We start from the raw sequence: 24,247 nt of genomic DNA, 5'->3' as shown, positions 1-24,247 counted from the left end.
TATATATTTGTCATATACCCGGTTTGTTAGTTAGTCTAAACTCATTTCATTTGCCCTTCACTAGTCTTTGTTTTATTTGCCCCCCCTTGTTTAGTTTCCTTCATTTATTAAAAAAACCTCCTACATCTTCATTCTGCTTCTTGCCTCATTCCTGCAAATATGTTACAGAATAACTGACTGCTAAGTAGAATGCAGCAGGATATGTCCCTGCAAATATGCTACAGTGTATAATTCAGTCAACTGTTAATTCCAAGTCTAAGTGCTATGCTAATTATGCTGTATAACATCAGTGATTTATTTTTATTCATTAATCAATAAACTTTGCATTTATTCATTAGGTTGGCCTTTGTGTCAAGTACATTTTAAACAATGGTATTTGGTCCATGCACAAAATATGAACAAATTTTGGAAAGTCACTAATATAATATTAATAAACTTCAGTAATCAAAAGGTAAAATTAATGATAATTTCCCTACAATCAGGGTGGTGTTAATAATTGTTAATAATTCATAAATTTAAGCCTTTTTTCTACACAAGGTTAGGTCACATTGATGGTTACCCAGGTGTCTTCCCTGTTTACATTTACAGCATTTAGCTGATGCTTTTATCCAAAGCGACTTACAATTATGAGTGAGTAGAACTTGACTAATTGAGGCTTAAGGGCCTTGCTCAGGGGCCCAACAGTGGCAACTTGGCAGTGGTGGGACTTGAATCGGCAACCTTCTGACTACTAGTACCTTAACCACTGAACTTCTCTGTTCTGACAGTTTGTGGGAAATGAGAGAAACAAATGGATGTTGTGGTTCATAATGTGCCCTATGGGCAGTCTCTTTTTTCCCTTCAAGCTCAGATCCTCTACCAGAGGCTTGGGAGCTTGAGGATCCTGTGTAGAATCTTCTCAAAACTGCACTCTTCTGAACAGGGTTGGTGCATGGGTTCATTGGTTCCCAATTGTAGGGACCTTTCATCTGACATTTCATCCTGGCTCCACATTCCCGTAACATTCATGTTGTATCTCAATTTCTAGTTGTGACAGCAGTTGCCACTTCCAGACGTTGGAACTCTCAGGTGTTAGTCTAGATTCCAACAGGCCAACCTCTACTCTACATGAATGTCTCATATTTTATTTGTTCATGTAGCCCACTTTTCATCAGATTGTCCCCCAGTATTGGACCTTCCTGGACCAGCATCTGAAACATTGTGACTCTCCTATTTCTGACTCTCATCGTTAGTGTGGTAGGCAGGTAGCAAAAAGGACCTTTCCTAATGGACTGGTGACATTTGAAGCCCCCAACCTGTACCAAAGTCAGGGGTGTATCCCACTGAGCTATCCAGCTGCTTTTACATATAGACATCAGCACTTTTTGTGAAAGCAGAGTCTATTTTCCATCATAAGAATAAAACAAAGTGACAAAATGAGAAGAGCATAGCAGCAAGCTGGCAAAGATGAAAACAAAACCAGGAATTGTTAGCAGTAATATTCAAGGTGCTAAGACACAGTGGAGTTGCAGTAACACTAATGGAGTGTTCTTTGGCAAAGGACAGACAAGCAACACACCTGTGGGGTCTATATAGGGAGAGAAGAACAAGGCACAAGTGCATGTGTTTAATAATCAGGTGATTGGGAGTGGGCATGTCTCTCAGGGGTGGTGCCTGTCATGCTCTATATCCACATCTATTGCTAGTCCTTATCTATTACAACTCAATTTTTAGTATCCCCGGCAAAACAGTTATGCAGTGTAATGCAACAGAAATGGCCAGACGCTCATGGATACAATCTGTCAGAGAGTCTTTACTAATAGAAGGGCAATCTAAAAACATAGTCACAATACAGGCAGTGATGAAGATCAGCACAAAACAATTACCAGACTAGAGGGACATCCAGAGAGCAAAAACAGGGCCAAAAAGGAGATTAGAACCAGAAGGCAAAACAAACAAAGGGGCAAACACAAAAACAACAGTGCCATAAAATCTATAGCTTTGCGAAGCAGTGACAATACCTCACAATATGAAAATGGGAACAACCAGAATATAAAGGATAATTAGGAACAGGTGAAACAATTCAGAATTCTAATGATGAGCATCTGGAGAACAGTTCCTGATAGGATGATGAGTGTGGGCTGAGCTCCATTTGACTTCCCAGAGGATTCTGGGAATATGAGTTCAGAACTGCAGGACTCGAGCAGTGTGATACAATGTATTTTACTTCTGTTCAGTCCAAGATGTGGTGCATAAAGTTGCTATATGCATTCCGCCAATGTATGAGTTGTTTTAGTGAGCCAGTATTAGTGCGCCACTTTATTTGTATACACATGCACAACCCCACACATGCTCTCTCTCAAACACATGCAATGGTAATCTGCTCACATAAATGCTCACTAACATAATGGCCTTTGACCAATTTCAGCATCAAATTAGTTAAAGAACATTGATCAGGGCTGAATCAGCGTAGAATATCTGAAGAGTTAAAATTAATTTAACAGACCTCCTAAACCATGGATAAAATAAAGCATAAATAACTGGATTAATGGCAGAATTAAGGTAAACCAACATCAAGACTTTCTGAAATGAATCAACTTCGATTTCAACTATATTACCCAAAACACTATAAACAAAGTATGGAAGTAAACAGGCCAAAAACACAGATACTAAAATGCCAAGAACCTTTGCTGCTTTTCTCTCAGATTTCATTGAGTCTGTCATGTTCTTTGAGGTCTGAGTCCTGGTGTGACTATTAAGCTCTCTAATAGCAGTGGCATGTTTCTTGGCAATAAAAAACACTTGACCATACACAAGAATTATTACAGCAAGTGGAAAAACAAAAGTCAACACCAGATCAACCAGAGACCACACTTGGCTCAATAACAAAAAGTAGTCTTGAGGACAATTATGACTAACAAAACTTCCATTGAAGTACTGAAGTGCTATGTTATAAATAAACAATACAAACCAGTTAGATAAAACTACAGTGCACATTGCGCTGAGAGAGACTGTTTTGTTGTACAGAAAAGGCTTAGAGAGAGCAAAATACCGATCAACAGCAATGAGAACAACATTAAATACTGATGTGGTTGTGAGAAAAGAAGCAATCAATATATAACATGTACGATACAATGCACTAAAAAGCCAACATGACTCAATCATCCAGATTAATGCTACAGGGATCACAAAGACTCCAACCAGGCAGTCTGACACTGCCAGAGAGAGGATGAGCATGTTAGTTGGTGTGTGGAGCTGCTTGAAGTGACACACAGAGATGATGATGAGCAGATTCCCACATACTGTCAGCAGAACAACAGCTGCTGCAGAGACATATGATAACACATACAGTGCAGTAGATACAGATCTCTCTGGACAGGAAAACCCAAGGCAGCCATAGGTTTTGTTAATGCCTGTAAAATTCATCAGCATTTAAAGAAATAATTCAGATATTAGGATTTCCTGGAAATAGAGTTACATCCAAATTCATGGTCAAATGTGCTGAGCAGCTAGCAGTGCTGATATTTGTATGGTGTGGAAACTGCTCCCACCCTCTAGCTTGAATGACAACATTGGTTGAACATTGGTTGTCATGGGTTGATACATGTGATGGGTTGCTGACAGTAAGAGGCAATCTTGAAATACATCAACCTCTCTTCTGGGACATAGTTATTGGCCACAGAGCTTTTTTTAAAGTAGCACAGTCATCCAAATATTCAAAAAATGTTTTTGTATTTTTGTATATATATATTTCCGTATGCACCCCTGTTTCTTTCCCTCTCCTCAGTTTGGACAGAGCACTCTCAAAACCATTTCACTGCGAGTTATACCGTGTATGACTGTGTACGTGACTAATAAACCAAACTTGAACTTGAAAATTAGGGATCTTCAACAGCTCAAATTCATAAGTATATTAGCGAAAATCTAAACCACACATATATGTATATTACACATATATAATAACAATATAATATTTTTAGATTAAGATGTCCTCTGTCAAAGTTTACTGCAATCTTGTGTAATGTCTGAAAATGTGTGTGTATGTATGTGGCTTTATTGTGTACCATAAACAAGCATGTGCATTTCAGTCAACGTGACCACGTTACACACTGGTGGTAAGGAGTGGCTGCTATTTTGTTTGGTTGTGGGTTTATCTTTGTTTCTAAAAGTGTAGTCAGTGTAGTCATTGTCTGTTTATCTTTGTTAGCTTAGTCTGTCATCTTTTTGTTTCTACTGTGGTTTTTGCATGTTGTGTTGGCCTTGGTCATTCCTGGCGCAACTGCATGATCATTCCAGTAATAATCCTGGGTGTGTTAGGGTGTTAATGTAACCTGACAAGCTATTAACCAAAGTCAGGGCTTTGATCTGGTTAAAGCCTCTGCACAGTTGTTTTTTAAAATCTGTGAAAAATTAAGATTTTTGCAAAGAATGTTCTATATTTTAGTTACCTTCCAATTATTCTAGTTAGGGTGGAGAAATGGGCGATTGTTTCCTAAAGTCAGGTGGTCAGTGTCAACATAAAACAAGATTCTGTCCTCTGCAAATATCCCTCACCTCCACATCAGTGAAGAGTCCCGATTCCCAGGAAATTGTTGAGACATTGTTGACATCCTGATCAGTACTGCAAGCTTCAGGAGGCCTTTAACAAACCTAAGGTGACAAAAACTACCCCCACATCAGCCACATGACCATGTCAAGGGTTCCATTGAACTTGCTGATGATGGCACTGTTCCTAGGTCTCACCATATCCCCTGTCTCCCACTGAAACCCTATGGTTGCTACAGAGGACTATATCTCTGTGGCATTTTCCCATTTTCCTCCATGTTCTCTGCCTTGTCAGGATTCCTTTTAGCAGAAAAAAAGAATGAGGAATGGTCTGTCCTCCTGCACTGACTATAAAGGATTGAATGAAATCAATATATTGATGACATCACACCAAGCATGTCCAAGTAGTCCTATAATCTGGATCCTGGACTAGGGAAAATGTTGAAGCAGGAGCCTGAGAAGGATCTGAGACAGGGACAGGAGCCAGGATAGGAATAGGGGCCAGAGCAGAAACAGGAACTGCACAGGGTGCAGGGTCCACAGAAGGTGGGTCCAGAAGATCACAATGGCAGCAGGTCATTTGCAGGTCATCACAGGAAACTATAGTATGGGGAGAAAGCCTCACCAGGTCCAGTGCATTTCCTTAGCTCCAGATGAGGAAGTGGCACCTTCACATGTGTGGAGCATGGAGATGGGTGCGTGAATATCATCCTCCTCGGTGCAAACATGGGACTGGCACATGGGTTCAAAAAAATATTTTAAATATTAATTAGAAAACATTTTAATACTTTTGTAGCTGATTGCATGTGTGATTCTAAAAGCAGTAGGTTAACGTGGTGTTGGAGTGTAAACTGAACTGTGTTGGGTATCACCAATTAAATATTTTTTTTTTTTTTTCCTAGTCGTCAAAGTGACTGTGGACCAGATTCATAACACTTGACAGCATCCTACTCTATGCCATACACATATTTAATTTTTATTTATAATTAGCATACCAGTGTCAACTTACCACTACACTAAATTTACCGGTGCCCTGATGGACTAACCCAGTTTTGAGGCCAGTGGTACACTGAATACTGCCAATTATCATAAAAATGTGTTGCATTTGTAACTTTCAACAAGACAGAAACTACATGGCTGTGCTGAGTTGATGATTTCAGTGCTTCTTCTAAATCAGTGCAGAGCAGCTAAATCATATCTCTACTCAGTCTGTATGTATTTATAGTTTTTTCCTCTCTAACACTTAAATTTGTATTTCTTATGGCAAATAGTTGTGGCATTCTGGTGTCTTGATCAAGCAAAGCACCTTCCTCTTTTTGTACTCCTGCTAGTGCAATTATAAAGTTTGTCATCATGCTCACACCAAACAGACCAAAAATGTGCCTTTTAAAAAAATAATTAATTAATTCACCAAATGAGTGCCTGTGCAAACGTTTGTTGAAGAAAATTTGATCTGATCCACATTGGCATCTTACTAGGACATTTGCTGCCGTATAGGTTCAGGTGATGATTTTTGCAGAGCAGAGTTCTATTCTTCTATTATTCTATTCTATTTGCTGGCAAATGTTACCATTTGCGTGCAAGATTGCCTTTGACATTGATATTACTTCACCAGTAAGATATGGAATATTTCATTACAAATGATAAAGTAATTTTTACATTGAACTATTATTAACACAATTTTAGTGAAAACCACACATTTTACCTTATATGTTATTCTAATTTAACGTTGAGCAGTAAGGAGGTGGACATGTGCAGAGAAGAGCGAGATTTATTTGGGGCAAATCCAGAGTCGTAGTAATTGGAGTAGTCCAGGGTCATAGAGCCAATATGGAGATTACGGGGATACATTATAAACCAAAAACACACAAAGGCAAATAAGGGAAACAGGCTATAACAAGCTAGGAAACATAAAGGCTAGGATAACAAAACAGGCTAACATAAACAAAGGCTTTGAAACACAGACTGGCTTTCATACATCCACCAAACACAATGAACAGCAAAAACACAGGGAATCAGACAGGCTTTAAATACATGAACTTAACAAGGTAGAAACGAGTGACAGGTGTGCACAATCAAACGAGGGGCGGAGAAAACGAAAATACATCATGGAACTGGAATACACAAGACAAGGAAAACAAGAAACACGGAAGCTGGGAGGGACTAACTGTGACATCTAACTTACAATGAAATGTTAAAAGAAAAGATAGACATACTTGGATGATGGTGCCTAAATCTCAGAGTTGGTTCTGTGAACCTAACAAAAACCTGTATGAGGTCAGCATGACTTTGATGGTTGGGAGAAAGTTACTAAGCTATTTTTTCCCACACAATTGCTGGCCGATCAAAGCTCTTAGCCATCAGTTATAATGAAATACAATAATATTGAATAAAGTATGTCTACTTTTTATTTTTATACATTTGGAGTTCAGGGGATATAACTCTTGAGTCTGATGCAAGTTACAAAGTATGAGTGAGCAAACTAATGTATAAATGTGAACAAATAAGTACCCCAAATTAAAAGTAATATGACACCTGTAATGCCTATTTCATTCAGGAAAGAATGTTTATCAGTGCAGAATCAGTATTGAATATGTGAAAAGTTAAAATGATCTTAACACACTTCCTAAACCAGGGGTAAAACAAAGCATAGATAACTGGATTAATGGCAGAATTAAGGTAAACCATCATCAGAACTTTCTGGAATGATTCTACTTTCATTTCTACTATGCTGCCTAATAAAATGTAAACAAAGCACGGAAGTAAACAGGCCAAAAACACAGACACTAAAATGCCAAGAACTTTGGCTGCTTTTCTCTCAGATTTCATTGAGTCTGACATGCTCTTTGAGGTCTGACTCCTGGTGTGACTATTAAGCTCTCTAATAGCAGTGGCATGTTTCTTGGCAATAAAAAAAACTAGAACATACAATATAACTATTACAGCAAGTGGGAAAACAAAAGTCAACAGAAGATCAACCAGAGACCAGACCTCATCCAAAACTAAGAAGCAGTCTCCGGGACACATTACCAGACTTGCTAAACTTCCATTGAAGTACTGAAATGCTGTTTTATAAAACAACAATACAAACCAGTTTAATGAAATAACAATGCACATTGAACTAAGAGAGACTCTGTTAGTGTACATAAAAGGGTTAGAGAGGGCAAAATAGCGATCAACAGCAATGAGAGCAACATTAAACACTGACGTGGTTGACAGAAAATATGACATAGATATATAACAAAAACAGTAAGTTGAACTAAAAATCCAACATGACTCAATCATCCAAATAAATGCTGCAGGAATGACAAAAACTCCAATAAGAAAGTCTGACACAGCCAGAGAGAGGATGAGCATGTTTGTTGGTGTGTGGAGCTCCTTGAAGTGACACACAGAAATGACGATGAGCAGGTTCCCACACACTGTTACCAGAACAACAGCTGCGGCAGAGACATATGATAACACATATAGTGCAGTAGATACAGATCTCCCTGGACAAGAAAACCTGAGGCAATGATCAGTTTGGTTAAGATTCATCAGTAAGATATGCCTGAAATTGAGCCTGGAAAAATAATTCTGATCTGATTTTTTCTCTTAGTGACAACAGCCGCAGCACTGGTGAGATGGTAACAACTCAGCTTCATGGCCCAGGGAGGCATGGTCTGAGCTACTAGCAGTGCTGATATTTGTATGATTTGGAAAGGGCTCCCACCCAGTGCCTGAATGAGGGTACCCATGGAATAACATAATTTTCCACTGGGTACTTAGAACATGTACAGAGGCTGGCTGATGTCCCCACAGACATGTTCAGCCTATTTCTAGCACAGGCCCTAATTCCAGTTCACTTATTGACTGTGACATTATGACACATGAGTGAGATGCAAGTTTGGAAAAATAAGGCAGTGGTTTTATTATCAAAAACAAATTATGGACCCATAATACAGTGACTTGACTGTAAGCAGAAGCAGGCTACACTGCAAAGCACTGGACTTTGGCACCTGTAGGATTTAAATAGGCCAAAGTAAACCAGAAACAGGTAAATGGAAAAGCTAATCAGGCAAACTTTAATTTCTGTCTTTGTGTTACTTCAGCTAAGTTGCCGCACGAACGTATTGTTGGGCATGTTATGGTTGCATGTATGCGTTCTCAACTCAACTGGCTTCCATTCTTATCCAGGCACCAGCTCCAGTCCTGGGTCCCATACTGGCTCCTGCTCCTGTTCTTGCTCATGATGTGGTCCCTGGTCTGGCCCTGGACTCAGCCTCTGTTTCTGTCATCTTACACTCCTGTAATTTTTGTCATTTGTCATTTAGTTCTCTTTAGATTTATGTCTTGTTATGAGTCTTAGCCATAGTTCTATGCTCTACATATGTCTCTACAGGGTTCCTGATATCGGACTATGTATTTCAATTTTATGATAAAGCCTAATCTTCACACTCATTTGGATCCTGCTTTACCTCACTCTATATTACAATAATGACAGAGACCTAATCCAATAATTGATAACAAAAAAGTTATGATAAATAAATGTATTACTTTAAAAACATTTAATATATTTTTATCCATTAATTGTATATGTCAATATGTCATACTACAAGCACTAGGTTAACATTGTTTTAGATTGGGAATTGTGTTGGGAATGACATAGACTTACAAAGTAAAATAATTTTTACTTAGTCACAAATAAAAGCACTGTATTGGATAGCTACCAACACACACACACACACACACACACACACACACACACACACACACACACACACACACACACACATAAACATTCACATTATTTTAGGCTTTTTGACACTGTAATATGCCCCTATTTTTAATTTGAGCTCTTGGCCTTGAAGAACTTCCTGCACTTCCATGTGCTCAATCTTTCATAAATCTACATCAGCATGCACATGAAAGTGTGATGTTTGTTAAAACATATAAAATACAGAGAGAAGTGTAATAATTATTCTACATGAACCTGAAGAATCTGAAGCAATTATAGCAGTAAAATGCTACACTGACACCAATGGCTAAATCAGAGAAGAATGTCCAAAATATGTTGTTGAGTTTGAATATTTAGTAAAATTATCATAATTAATTAATGTCTAAATATATTTTAGAATCACTTATTCTTAACATGTGCATTGACTCTAATTGTTTGTAGGCTACATTTTCTGTTTGTAGTCATCAGTTGAAGCCCTAGTAGTCTGGATTCCATATTGTACTGGTGAAGCTGGGTTTGGTAGCCTGCTACTTCTATGACAGATGATTGGTCCAAGTGCCATTATGCTTACCTTTAGGGGTCTTGGCTTGGTAGCCTACACCAGGGAATAAACTAGTTTGATTGGTTCAAGTACCATTATGTTTCCCCTCAGGGGTTGCTTCTTGTTCATATCATATTAAAAAGAGTCTATTAAATGCTATGCTAGATTGCCTTTTGCCTTGATGGAGAGGTGGAGGAAATGATAAATGATCCCTTACTTCACCAGTAAGATATGGAGTATTTCATTCCAAATGATAAAGTAATTATTACGTTGTCCTATTTTTAATATAATTTTAGTGAAAATCAAACATTTTACCTTATATGTAATTCTAACTTACAAAGAAATGTTAAAGAAAAGATAGACATACTTGGATAATGGTACTTAAATGCTCAGTTTAGAGCATTTTAAGCTATTTTTTTCCCCACACAGTGAGTATGGCCAATCAAAGTTCTTAGCCATCAGTTATAATGAAATACAATAATATTGAACAAAGTATGTCTACTTTTTATTTTCATATATTTGGAGCTCAAGGGATATAACTCTTGAGTCTGATGCAAGTTGCAAAGTATGAGTGAGCAAACTAATGTATAAATGTAAACAAATAAGTACCCCAAATTAAAAGTAATATGACACCTGTAATGCCTATTTCATTCAGGAAAGAATGTTTATCAATGCAGAATCAGTATTGAATATGTGAAAAGTTAAAATGATCTTAACACACTTCCTAAACCAGGGGTAAAACAAAGCATAGATAACTGGATTAATGGCAGAATTAAGGTAAACCATCATCAGAACTTTCTGGAATGATTCTACTTTCATTTCGATTATGCTGCCTAATAAAATGTAAACAAAGTAAGGAAGTAAACAGGCCAAAAACACAGACACTAAAATGCCAAGAACTTTGGCTGCTTTTCTCTCAGATTTCATTGAGTCTGACATGTTCTTTGAGGTCTGACTCCTGGTGTGACTATTAAGCTCTCTAATAGCAGTGGCATGTTTCTTGGCAATAAAAAAAACTAGAACATACAATATAACTATTACAGCAAGTGGGAAAACAAAAGTCAACAGAAGATCAACCAGAGACCAGACCTCATCCAAAACTAAGAAGCAGTCTCCGGGACACATTACCAGACTTGCTAAACTTCCATTGAAATATTGAAATGCTGTTTTATAAAACAACAATACAAACCAGTTTAATGAAATAACAATGCACATTGAACTAAGAGAGACTCTGTTAGTGTACATAAAAGGGTTAGAGAGGGCAAAATAGCGATCAACAGCAATGAGAGCAACATTAAATACTGATGTGGTTGTTAGAAAATAAGAGATAGATACATAGCAAAAACAGTAGGTTGAACTAAAAATCCAACATGACTCGATCATCCAAATTAATGCTGCAGGAATGACAAAAACTCCAATAAGAAAGTCTGACACAGCCAGAGAGAGGATGAGCATATTTGTTGGTGTGTGGAGCTCCTTGAAGTGACACACAGAGATGACAATGAGCAGGTTCCCACACACTGTTACCAGAACAACAGCTGCTGCAGACACATATGATAACACATACAGTGCAGTAGATACAGATCTCCCTGGACAGGAAAACCTGAGGCAATGATCAGTTTGGTTAAGATTCATCAGTAAGATATGCCTGAAATTGAGCCTGAAAAAATAATTCTGGTCTGCTTTTTTCTCTTAGTGACAACAGCCGCAGCACTGGTAAGATGGTAACAACTCAGCTTCATGGCCCAGGGAGGCATGGTCTGAGCTACTAGCAGTGCTGATATTTGTATGGTTTGGAAAGGGCTCCCACCCAGTGCCTGAATGACAACTTGATACATACCCTCAGTGGAGGGTACCCATGGAATGACATAATTTCCCACTTGGTACTTAGAACATGTACAGAGGCTGGCTGATGTCCTCACAGACATGTTCAGCCTATTTCCAGCACAGGCACTAATTCCAGTTCACTTATTGACTGTGGCATTATGACACATGAGTGAGATGCAAGTTTGGAAAAATAAGGCAGTGGTTTTATTATCAAAAACAAAGGAAATTCCCAAAATGACTTACAAAAGGCTTGAAAAGCCCAGTATTGTTTGAACACATAATACAGTGACCTGACTGTAGACAGAAGTAGGCTACACTGCAAAATGCTGGAGTTTGGCAACTGTAGGGTTTAAATAAGAAAAAGTAATGCAGAAACAGGTAAACAGAAAAAACTAATAATTAATCAATCTTTATTTCCTCTCTTTGTGTTATTTCAGCCAGGTTACAGTACGTGCATATTGTTGGGCATGTTATGGTCGCTGGTGATCCAGAACTGCTGTGTTGTCATTCATATTGACCACTCCTGTGGCTGTGACAGCTGTGTGCTCATGGTTTTTACTGGAGTTCTTCTGGGCTACTTTTACCTTGTCGTGAAGAAGACAAACTAGGGGGAGACTGAGAACAGGGGAGTGGCAGAGGACAGTGATTGATGGGAAGGCTGGAGTACATGTATTCGTTCTCAGCTTGGTAGCAGCCGAGGCATGACAGTAGCTCCTCAAAGGGCTCGCAAAAGACCAGGTCTGGGGGCAGTCATGGTTGAGAGGAATGGGCCTGGAAGGGTGAGACTGGTAGAAATATGTCACCAACTCAGGGTCCAGGATCTGACTGGCCAGTATCCTTTTTTTTTTTTTTTGGACCCATATCCCTCCCAATCCACCAGTAATTGGAGGCCCTGTCTTTCAAGAGTTCACTATCCTGTTTACAGTGTAGGCCGGAGCTTCCCTGATGTTCCATGGGGGCAGCAGACTGGGATGCATCTCAGTCTCAACCAGCAGATGCATGAAAGGTAGAGGATACCTGGCTACCAGGTATGTTTACCTGGTATGTGACCTCAATTATGTGCTCCTTCATGGTATAGGGGTCAACATACTTGGGGTTGTGTTTTCTACCAGTGCCACCCAAACGATGTCTCCAGGCTGGTACGTGGTTACTGTGCTATTACTTTCCTGTTACAATATACAATTACACAGCAATGAGTTCCTTTCAGTCTACCTGGCTTCCATGACATTACTACAAGGAAGTCAGGGGGTACATCAGGGGCTGGAATCCAAAGATGCACTCAAATGGGGTAAGTTGGTGTAGGTGTGCCACAGGGACTTTTGGCTATTCTCCGTCCAGGGCATGTATGTACTCCAGGTGTTCAGGTGTTCCTGGCAGTAGATGTGAAGGAACTTGCCTCATTCTTGATTTATCCTCTCAACTTGCCCATTGGCATGAGGGTGATAACTGGATATTAGGCTCACCATCATGTTCAGTTTGTAGGAACTCCCACCTCATTTGTGATGTAACCTCTACCTCTCTGTCAGATATGATGACCTTCTGCAAGCGGAACTGGTAGAAGAGATGATGAAAGAGCAAGGTACCTGTATCTAGGGCTGTGGGGAGAGTTGGGAGTGGGATAAAGTGCACCATTTTAGTAAAGCAGTTGACTATGAAGAGAATGGTGGCTTTACCATCTGATGTTGGAAGGTCCATAGGGAACTCATCCGTCACTTGGAAAGATGGTGTCTTAGGAGGGGATAGTGGGAGCAGCTTGCCAGCAGGTGGAGACCGAAGGGTTTTGCTTTGGGGGCAACGCGAGTGGCCAAATCTCAATGCATAGAGGGCCAAGTGCAGCCTAGAGTAGCATGCAGCCAGCAGCTGGCTAGTGCACATTGTGCCAGGGTGTCCAGTCCCCAAGGAGGTGGGGCTCACGTTATGAGAGGAGAGCAGCACTGGAGAGTGTCGTACAGCCAGTGGCCTGGGCACCGAGGGTGAGGGTTGGGTCATTTGATGTCTCAGTCAAGGCTCCGGTATATGGCTCCTAGGAAATAGGAGGGAGGCAGGATGGGCTCCTGGCTGGGTCAAACTGACAGGAGAGTGCATCAACCTCGGCAGTCTTAGAGCCTGTAGGTGAATTATACTGATCATTTGGCCTGTTAGGCGCTTAGATACTTGGTGTTCTGAAAGTTCTTGCGTTCTGTTATAACCACAAAAGGTTGTCAGTCACCCACAAGCCTTCACGCAGATCTAGCTGCCCCAGCTTTACTCCATACAGACCCAGGCTACTCTGCTTGCTTATCCCATGTCTTCCTCCATCTTCTGTGTCTTCCTCCATTGCCATACGCTGCACCCATGAGGGTACCATCACCATAATCTGTTCCCAAGAGGATGCCATCACCATACTCTGTTTACCGTTAGGGAGCCCACACAATGCCTGGTGGCATGGAAGACACTGACCTGCCTCCTGCCTGTGGCATTTGACACCATCCTGAAGGGCACCAAACATAAGTCCTGTAGTGTGAAGGGAACCAAATGTATGTCCTGCAGCATGACGGCCACTGAACATACATCCTGCAGTGTCCTGCGCTCATCTCCCTATTCCTGACCAGGCTGTTTGTCTCATTAATGACCAGATCCTGGCTTTAGCTCGGGTCTCCTGACTGGGTCCCGGCTCATGTGCTGGATCCTAATTCAGCTCTGTCTTCTATTCCAGTGCCCAGCTCTTGCACTGGCTGCAGTCATGGCTACAACCCCAACTCTGGCTTCCATTCTTATCCAAGCACCAGCTCCAGTCCTGGGTCCCATACTGGCTCCTGCTCTTGCTCATGATGTGGTCCCTGGTCTGGCCCTGGACTCGGCCTCTGTTTCTGTCATCTTACACTCCTGTCATTTTTGTCATTTAGATCTCTTTAGATGTATGTCTTGTTATGAGTCTTAGCCATAGTTCTATGCTCTACATATGTCTCTACAGGGTTCCTGATATCGGACTATGTATTTCAATTCTATGATAAAGCCTAATCTTCACACTCATTTGGATCCTGCTTTACCTCACTCTATATTACAATAATGACAGAGACCTAATCCAATAATTGATAACAAAAAAGTTATGATAAATAAATGTATTACTTTAAAAACATTTAATATATTTTTATCCATTAATTGTATATGTCAATATGTCATACTACAAGCACTAGGTTAACATTGTTTTAGATTGGGAATTGTGTTGGGAATGGCATAGACTTACAAAGTAAAATAATTTTTACTTAGTCACAAATAAAAGCACTGTATTGGATAGCTACCAACACACACACACACACACACACACACACACACACACACACACACACACACACACACAAACATGTAAACATTCACATTATTTTAGACTTTTTGACACTGTAATATGACCCTCTTTTTTATTTGAGCTCCTGGCCTTCAATAACGTCCTGCACTTCCATGTGCTCAATCTTTCATAAATCTACATCAGCATGCACATGAAAGTGTGGTGTTTGTGGAAAACATATAAAATATGAAGAATATGAAGCAATTATAACAGTAAAACTTTACACTGCCACCAATGTCCAAACCAAAGAAAAGCGTCAAAAAAATATTGTTGGCAGAATTATCATAAATAACTAATGGCTAACTATATTTTATAATCACTCACTCTTAACATGTGCATTGACTCTAATTGTTTGTAGGCTACGTTTTCTGTTTGTAGTCATCAGTTGAAGCCCTAGTAGTCTGGATTCCATATTGTACTGGTGAAGCTGGGTTTGGTAGCCTACTACTTTTATGACAGATGATTGGTCCAAGTGCCATTATGCTTCCCTTTAGGGGTCTGGGCTTGGTAGTCTACACCAGGGAATAAACTAGTTTGATTGGTCCAAGTACCATTATGCTTCTTTTCAGGGATTGCTTTATGTTTTTAGTCCATTAAATGCTATGCATTGCTTTTTTGACTTTTGCAGTGATAGACAAATTTTACATAGGACAAAATTGTAACTTATACATGCAATGTTTTAGAACAGCTAAACATGTTCGGATGATGGTGCTTAAATTTCATTTCTGGCTATATGACCTAAGAGAAACCTGCAAAATGCAATCATTGCTCTGATTGGCAGGGAGAAAGTTATTAAGACATCTGTCCTGTCAAATGCACAGGAACAACCAACCCTTCTACTCATCAATTATAATTAATTATAATAGTATTCAGTCATGTCTGCAATGTTTGCATTTTTAGATTCTTAAGTTCACTAAAAACCTAATCTACATAAACATCAAGAATGTCCAATCTATATTTCATAATTGTAGAGCTCAGAGGATATCAGGATGTTTATAGTTGAACAAATTTGAGTGAACAAATGCAATCAAATAAGTGCAATCAAATAAGTGCCCACAAAACCTATGTACTGTATAACCTGTAATGCCTATTTCATTCAAAAAGAACATTTGTCAATGCAGAATCAGTGTTGAATATGTGAAGAGTTAAAATGATCTTAACACACCTCCTAAACCATGGATAAAACAAAGCATAAATAACTGGATTAATGGCAGAATTAAGATGTACCAACAACAACACTTTCTGAAATGGCTCTAGTTCAATATTACCTAATAAGTTGTAAACAAAGTATGGAAGTAAACAGGCCACAAATACAGACACTAAAATACCAAGAACTTTTGCTGCTTTTCTCTCAGATTTCATTGAGTCTGACATGTTCTTTGAGGTCTGAGTCCTGGTGTGACTATTAAGCTCTCTAATAGCAGTGGCATGTTTCTTGGCAATAAAAAACACTTGAACATACAATATAACTATTACAGAAAGTGGGAAAACAAAAGTCAACAGAAGATCAACCAGAGACCAGACCTCATCCAAAACTAAGAAGCAGTCTCCAGGACACATTGCCAGACTTGCAAAACGTCCATTGAAGTACTGAATTGCTGTTTTATAAAAAAACAATACAAGCCAGTTACATGAAACTACAAAGCACATTGTGCTGGAAGAGACTGTTTTGTTGTATAGAAAAGGCTTAGAGAGAGCAAAATACCGATCAACAGCAATGAGAACAACATTATATATTGATGTGCCTATGAGAATATATGAGATTGATATATAAAACAAACAGTAAATTGAACTAAACAGCCAACATGATTCAATCATCCATATTAATGAAACAGGGATCACAAAAACTCCAATTAGAAAGTCCGACACAGCCAGAGAGAGGATGAGCATGTTAGTTGGTGTGTAGAGCTGCTTGAAGTGACACACAGAGATGATGATGAGCAGGTTTCCACACACTGTTACCAGAACAACAGCTGCTGCAGACACATATGATAACACATACAGTGCAGTAGATACAGATCTCCCTGGACAGGAAAACCTGAGGCAATGATCAGTTTGGTTAAGATTCATCTGTGTAATTCAGCAGTTGATCATTTAAATTGTGCTCAAAGAAATTATTTTTGCTCTATTTGTTTTTCATTAGTGATAGCAGCATTAGTACTGGTAAGATGGTAACAGCTTAAATTCACAGCCAAATGAATTAAAGCCTGAGACACTGGCGGTGTTGATATTTGTGTGGTTTGGAAACTACTCACACCCCCTACCGGACTGACAACTCTCAGCAGAGTAAATCCATAGAAAGGGAAATGCATAGACATTTCCTGAAGGGTACTTGGAGCATTTCCAGCAGACCTGGTTGATGTCCTCACAGACATGATCATTTACATGATCTGTGTATTACATCACCAGCAAAAGCAACATTTTGCTCAGTTGTGTGAGAGATGCAGTGTGTTTGTAGTTCTCAACAGAACAATGTGTTCGAAGTTAAACTCTTCAGTACAGAATGTAGCATGGTACCACATGTTCACAAACTCAGCACTTGTATGCAGACAAGGAATTAAAACAAAGTTATCAAAAGGCAAATTAAAAAATGCTCACACAACCCAAGCAGGCACATATTCACGAACTCATTATGTGTCTTGCCAATAATAAAATACACATACATGACTCTAAATCTTCTCACCATGCTATCCATCAATAGCAACCTCTAACCAGTCATGCAACATATTAACAAGGATTAACTGAAATTACTGCTACAAATATACAGAATCTTACATTCCCAATATTTAGTGCCTGAATAAATAATTACCAAGCACTACATAACTTTACAATTGGACTGAAAACCTATTGGTAGATGCACTCAGTAATCAACTCAAATGTGTATTAATATCCAACTTCTCAAACAACTCTTCAGCCAGTAAACATTCAATTTTAGGAACTTCATTTAGGGTGGTATTCTGAGCCGTCTGGATTGTGAAGGTAAACTTGGGCTTCATAGTGACTGGGTGTGTATGAAGCTTTAATGATAAATTGGTGTTTAACAGAGATCCATGTAAATTGATATAGGATTGGTATGAGGGTAGGGGACTTGGAACATCTTTTGTTGATATACCTGATGATGGCTGTGTTATCAGAGTGAATCAGGATGGACTGACTGGATCATTCATGCCCACAAAGGAAACACAACAATAAACAATAACAGCATAATAATAACAACAATAAATAATAAATAATAACAGCATAAAGCTCCCAAGAGCTCAAAAACCCAACCTCCACTATACAAAGAAAGAAAATACTATGTAACATTAGCAATAAAGAATACAAAACTTAAGATATAAAGCTTTAATGTGTATGGCTTTACCTCTAGAACTAATGAGAGCTGCATTTTAAGCAAATATATTTTATACTTATATAAAATACAGTAATATAAAACATAGTATTCCAGTTCTAGTTATGTATATTATACATTCTTAAGTGTAGAACAGGTGGGGGCAACCTATTGCATTTAACACTGTTGATTAGTGTTTAAGCTGTAGTAGAGTTTATGAAAAACCTGCCAGTATTTGTTCTTTCAAGAGTTGGGCCTTGTCATGCCAGGAAAAACTCTTTTCCTCGATCATAACAATGAATCACTGAAAAAGCTACAGGATAGCTTGCTGGGGCAATTTTGAGTGAATAGATTCATTTATTGCACAATACTCAGCTGGGATATACAAAACTTGAGGGTATGATCCAGATTTGTAACTGGTTTCTCTGGAGATCTTGGACCTCTGTCAGTTGCATCTGTCCTGGCATACAGATTGTTAGGTTTTTATGATCCATTTATCACACTGCAAAAACTTTTCAAACAAGAGTAAAACAACAACTGGGCTAAAGTTAAAATCAACTCAGGATGAGAAGGACAAGAACTTTTTAAACAGTAACATATATATATATATATATATATATATATATATATATATATATATATATATATATATATATATATATATATATATGTGTGTGTGTGTGTGTGTGTGTGTGTGAGTGTGTGTGTGTGTCTGTGTGTGTGTGAGTGAGTGTGTGTGTGTGAGTGTGTGTGTGTGGGTGTGGGTGGGTGTGTGTGGAATGAAAAATATATGAATTATGGCTTTTTCTAAAAAAAAAGATCTGCTCATACGTTCTCATCTCTCATCTCTTCCTGAACACCTTCCACATGCATTAATTTTGGTTGAGTCATTTGTTAATTCCTAAAACATTTGCAAAAGAGCAATCTGTGTACATGATTCTACAGCTCAGAATCAGCTTTATGCATTTCTGGAACCATGAGTAAAATAAGGCATAGATTATAGGATTTATGGAAGAATTCAGATAGAAGAGGATTAAAACATTATTTATCATGAGGTAAGATGAGTCACTTGTGACACTGCAAACATAGTATGGCAGTAAACAGGCCAGAAACACAAACACCAGAATGCCAAGAACTTTGGCTGCTTTTCTCTCAGACCTCATAGAGTCACATTTGTAAACATTTTTGTTTTGATTGAGTTCTCTTATAGCATTGGCATGTTTCCTAGCAAGAGCAAACACCTGTATATATAAAATTACCATAAGAGAACATGGAATAATAACTACAAACAGTAGATCAACTATGGTGCTATTCTCACCAAAAACATAGGGGCATTCTCCAGGGCATATTATTAAATCTGTGAAGTTTCCACCTACATAAAACATTGCAAAGTTATATAATAATGAAAAGAACCATATCAAAAATATAAGAGTGTGTATAATCATTGATGAAATGTCCTTTGAATAGAGAAATGGATGGTTCAGTGCCATATAGCGGTCTAAGGCAATGAGAGCGACATTACCAACAGAGACGCTGGTTAGCTGAAAACTGACAAAGTTGAACAGCACACAGAAAATGTGTCCAAAAATCCAACATGATTCAATCAACCATATAAAATGAAAAGGCATCACAAATAGTCCAACCAGACAGTCTGACACAGCCAGAGAGAGGATGAGCATGTTAGTTGGTGTGTGGAGCTGCTTGAAGTGACAAATAGAGATGATGATGAGCAGGTTCCCACATACTGTCAGCAGAACAACAGTCACAGCACACACATACAAGAATACATACACTGCTGTAGATACAGATCTCTCTGGACAGGAAAACTCGAGACAGTGATCAGTTTGGTTACCCTCTGTAGAATTCATGGATCCAACAAAACTGTGAACACCAAGATTTCAGACAACTAAGGACCACTACAAATGGAGATCTTCAAACTAAACAGTTTAATACTCTGATCACCTCCCCTACAGACATTTCACATTTATATGTTTGGGTTTGTAGTCTCACCCCCCCCCCCCCCCCCATGTTGTTAATGTCAAGATGTTGATGTGTTCTGTATGGGGAATACAAAATAGGTGTGAGAGGGTTTTTTTTTTTTTTGAATATTGGAAAACAATGGCTCTCTGTTTACAAAGATATGTTTGTCTCACATCAATGTTTAAGATGTGCTGAAACCTGTCTACTTGAGGCTACAATGTGGAGGCTAACCGCCACAGGAGTATAAGTCTCTAGTCTCTTCATAATATCATTGCCCTTTTGTTGCATAAAAATGATATATGTGATGATGATGAAGATGAGAAAGATGATGGTGGAGGGCTGATGGTAGCTGCAGACATCCCCAAATCAGATTTAATACTTTTTAAATACTTTTAAATGCTATTTCAAATGTAATTTAAAACCAATTCTGCAGAGGGGCTACACAAAAATAAAATTATTTTTAAATAACACTTAAATAAATGTTATTTTGTAAACACAGTCAATGATCAACAGATGCTTTCAGACGACTGCTGAAGGCTCATCGATTTGAAGAGAGGCACAAGAACACTGAATAAATCAAGTGGGAAAGAAACAAAATCTGATAGAAAATGAGACCTTATAGGCCATACCCTTTTGCCCTCTACCCTTTTGTCTGGGACAAACTTACAGAATGTGATGGACTACTTTTTTGCAGCCAGCCTTGGCCTGTGGGGCCTATGGCAGACACTACAGATGCCTATGAAGAGAGTAGGTGTCAACATGCTGGGTCCATTTCCTGTGATGATGGTGGAGAACCACTATGTCATCACGGCCATGGACTGTTTTATGAAGTGGCCAGAGGCATATGCAGTCCCGGACCAGCACATCACCACCATTGACCAGATCTTCACCAGCACTGAGAAGATCCTGGGGGACCTTTTCCGGTTTAGGCTCCCAGAAGAGCTGTATAGCACCCAAGGGTGGTCTCATGGCACAAATGTTGGCTGAGTTCTGCCATTAGCTATTGTAAATTGAACACCGGGTATCTGCAAAATGAGGGCAACAATACTTAACTTGCAGAGGGAAAGGCTGGTGGAATGATTTATCTGAACTCTCACCACACAGTTCACACCTCCAGCCTCCAGCACAACTGGGACCCTCATCTCTCCCTGGTCCTCTGGTCTTGTTGATCAGCCGTCTAGGAGTTGACAGGCTCAATGCTAATGCTAGGATGTGAGCTCCGGATGATGACTGACCTGGTGTTTGGGTTCATGGATGACTGCCATTCACCAGCTAGCCCTGTGCTATCAGGGAGGCACCAGCCTCTGCAAGAAAAGAGCAAATAACAGCCAATGCCAAGGACCCCGTTGACTGCGAAGATATGGTACATCCTGCTCTGGAAAAGGGGATGCTACCCCAAACTTAGAGCGGACTGGGAGGGGTCTGCACCATTGCTGAAAGACTCTCAGAGGTTCTGTTTCAGCTTCAGAAGGGCCAGTGGATTGTTGTGGTCCACTAAGACCAGATTGCCTGGTCTGGGCCAAGGAGCCTTTTACTACCCTCTCTGCTGAAACAAAAGAGTACCATCACAGTGGACTGAACCAGTATTGAACTGCAGTGGACTGAACCAGGATTGAACCTCAGTGGACTGAACCAGGACCAGCATACCGTTGCATGTGACAGCTTCCCACTCACCTTCAAGACTTTATTCTGGTTTCTTCTTTTTTTTTTAGTCATAAAAGTGCATATGTTAGTTGTGTGTAATGTTCTGTTCGACTATGTCACATATGACGAGTCTTCGTCACAAACACCACAGCATGTTTCATCTCAATTTTGTCAAGTCATGTTAAGTAAGATAGCTAGAATGTTTCTACTGTTAGCTTTGTCTCTAGGTTGCTAGAATGGTTCTACTGTATAGACTTTGTCTGTAGTCTCATTTTTAAACTCTTTTGAGGAGGTCTCACTTTATTTTTATTTCTCACAGATTCACTCATGTTTACTAAGTGCACGAAAGTGCAGCTTAAGAAAGCACTGAATGAAGGTTGCAGGTTATATCCTTACTCCAGTGTATTCCTTTGAATGTAGTTGGCTTTCTGTTTAATTGTGCACATGCACACACATCAAAAACATTCACACTGTAGCCATTTCAAATAATCTATCACTAATACCTGCAACCAAAAGTCAGAATTTATTTGAAGAATTAATGATGTATGTTTATACAATTTTATACATACATTTGATTAAATGTGTTGAAAACCAGCCCAGTAAAATTTATGAATGTCATCATCTGCTGACATAGTAGTTCAGAATATCTAAAGATCATTGTGTATTGACATCTTTCCCAATTCACAGTTTTATCTGAGTGCATATTTATAACATTTCTACTACTTACTAACTACAGCATTTCTGGAACTAGACAAGACATTTATTAGTGATGAATCTGTGTACAATATCCTACATGTTAGTATAATTGAGACACTCCTTCTGAACCAAGGATAAAACAATGCATATATGACCGGATTAATAGTGGAATTTAGATAGAATAGTGTTAGCATATTTTTCATTATAGTATTGATCATTTCTGTATTTATGCCAGCAATTAATATACTGCAGACATAGTATGGCACTAAACACAACAGAAATATGACCACTAGAATCCCAAAAACCTTTGCAGCTTTTCTCTCAGATCTCATAGAATTCATGGTGTTGCTATGGTTTGCATTTCTCCTGCCGTGCAGTTTGTGGATAGCGTTTGAATGTCTTTTCACAATAAACAATATTTGAGAGTACAGCATTATCATAACTGCACATGGTAAAATAAACAATAAAATGAGATCTATTAGAGAACAGACTTCATCTAGTGTGAAAAGACATTGTCCTGGACACATTTCATGATCTGCGTGATTCCTATTGAAATAAACAAGAGCAGAGCTGTAGAGCAATAGAGCTAGCCAGGTAAACAAAACCACACAGTAGGCTACGTTAAGTGAGATTTTTTTGGCATAGAGAAACGGATAGCTGAGAGCAATGAACCGATCCACAGAAATAAGTGCAACATTTTGGACAGACACAGCTGTGAGGTGGGCAGACACTAGATTAAAAACCACACAGAACACAGAGTCAAAGTTCCAACAAGTTTCGATCAGCCACATAAAATGGAAAGGCATCACAAAAACTCCAACCAGACAGTCTGACACAGCCAGAGAGAGGATGAGCATGTTAGTGGGTGTGTGGAGCTGCTTGAAGTGACACACAGAGATGATGATGAGCAGGTTCCCACATACTGTCAGCAAGACAACAATTCCTGAAATCACATAAAGGAACATAAGAAGACCAGCTGATACAGATTTTTCTCTGCAGACAGACACTTGGATACAAGCACCAGTTTGATTCATTGCCATATGCATATTTACAGATGCTTTTTAAAATGCCCCAATTCCATCTGTGGTAGAACTCTTACTGTGTTGTATGCAGGTATGCAGACATGTGCAATACTGCAATTTATATGTTTCTGTGGTACACACCCTGCTCACTGAATAATTTACATAAGGTTAGGACATAGCTCTCAGTGGGAATTAGTAGATCTTGTAATGGAACTTGGTTGAAGCCAATCACAACGTCCTTTCAACCTGTAGCTGGGCAGCCAATGGCAACCAAGGCATTATCAATCAACCAGTTATTCAAAACAAACCAACCTGCCAAAAGAATTTCCCATATTTACTTTCAAATACATAGTCTTGCTTTATAAATAACTGCTTCTATTATGACAGTAGTGGTATGACAGCAGTAAGAAATACAATCGGAAAGGCTTATCTGAGGGAGAGTGTCATGCCACTCATTTCCCCAGGTCACTACAATACCCAGCATTCCGATAATGATTCCAAAGAACATCCAGCCAATCACCAATCACAAGTTCATCATCACCGGACTATTAAACTGCACCTGCTATTTGTTTACTCTGCCTGTTTATACCTGCTATTACCACTCACACTTTGCGAAGTATTGGAACTTGTATTGTCAGTGCAT

General features: G+C 39.1%; 6 protein-coding genes across 6 annotated transcripts; all 6 read right to left on the bottom strand.

Annotated features, from left to right (window-relative positions):
• Positions 1–2,127: 2,127 nt before the first annotated feature.
• On the bottom strand, positions 2,128–3,405 carry LOC113592311 (trace amine-associated receptor 13c-like). Its single transcript, XM_027033147.2, has one exon. It carries the CDS (start codon positions 3,403–3,405, stop codon positions 2,419–2,421), a length of 987 nt encoding a protein of 328 aa, XP_026888948.1. The 3' UTR covers positions 2,128–2,418.
• A 3,189-nt stretch (positions 3,406–6,594) lies between these two features.
• Positions 6,595–8,306, bottom strand: LOC113592307 (trace amine-associated receptor 13c-like). The gene has a single exon (XM_027033142.2). The coding sequence runs from the start codon at positions 8,059–8,061 to the stop codon at positions 7,078–7,080; it is 984 nt and encodes a 327-aa protein (XP_026888943.2). The 5' UTR covers positions 8,062–8,306; the 3' UTR covers positions 6,595–7,077.
• Positions 8,307–10,067: 1,761 nt separating this feature from the next.
• On the bottom strand, positions 10,068–11,597 carry LOC113592303 (trace amine-associated receptor 13c-like). Its single transcript, XM_027033136.2, has one exon. It carries the CDS (start codon positions 11,415–11,417, stop codon positions 10,434–10,436), a length of 984 nt encoding a protein of 327 aa, XP_026888937.2. The 5' UTR covers positions 11,418–11,597; the 3' UTR covers positions 10,068–10,433.
• A 4,288-nt stretch (positions 11,598–15,885) lies between these two features.
• Positions 15,886–17,053, bottom strand: LOC113592308 (trace amine-associated receptor 13c-like). The gene has a single exon (XM_027033143.2). It carries the CDS (start codon positions 17,002–17,004, stop codon positions 16,027–16,029), a length of 978 nt encoding a protein of 325 aa, XP_026888944.2. The 5' UTR covers positions 17,005–17,053; the 3' UTR covers positions 15,886–16,026.
• Positions 17,054–19,117: 2,064 nt separating this feature from the next.
• On the bottom strand, positions 19,118–20,130 carry LOC113592313 (trace amine-associated receptor 13c-like). Its single transcript, XM_027033149.2, has one exon. The coding sequence runs from the start codon at positions 20,128–20,130 to the stop codon at positions 19,150–19,152; it is 981 nt and encodes a 326-aa protein (XP_026888950.2). The 3' UTR covers positions 19,118–19,149.
• A 2,260-nt stretch (positions 20,131–22,390) lies between these two features.
• Positions 22,391–23,860, bottom strand: LOC113592316 (trace amine-associated receptor 13c-like). The gene has a single exon (XM_027033152.2). It carries the CDS (start codon positions 23,626–23,628, stop codon positions 22,606–22,608), a length of 1,023 nt encoding a protein of 340 aa, XP_026888953.2. The 5' UTR covers positions 23,629–23,860; the 3' UTR covers positions 22,391–22,605.
• Between the last annotated feature and the right edge of the window lie 387 nt (positions 23,861–24,247).

This window comes from Electrophorus electricus, chromosome 8 (genome assembly GCF_013358815.1).
Source record: "Electrophorus electricus isolate fEleEle1 chromosome 8, fEleEle1.pri, whole genome shotgun sequence".
NCBI classification, from domain to species: Eukaryota; Metazoa; Chordata; class Actinopteri; order Gymnotiformes; family Gymnotidae; genus Electrophorus; species Electrophorus electricus.
The sequence above is the reverse complement of the archived record's forward strand: the minus strand, read 5'-3'. Positions and strand labels throughout refer to the sequence as shown.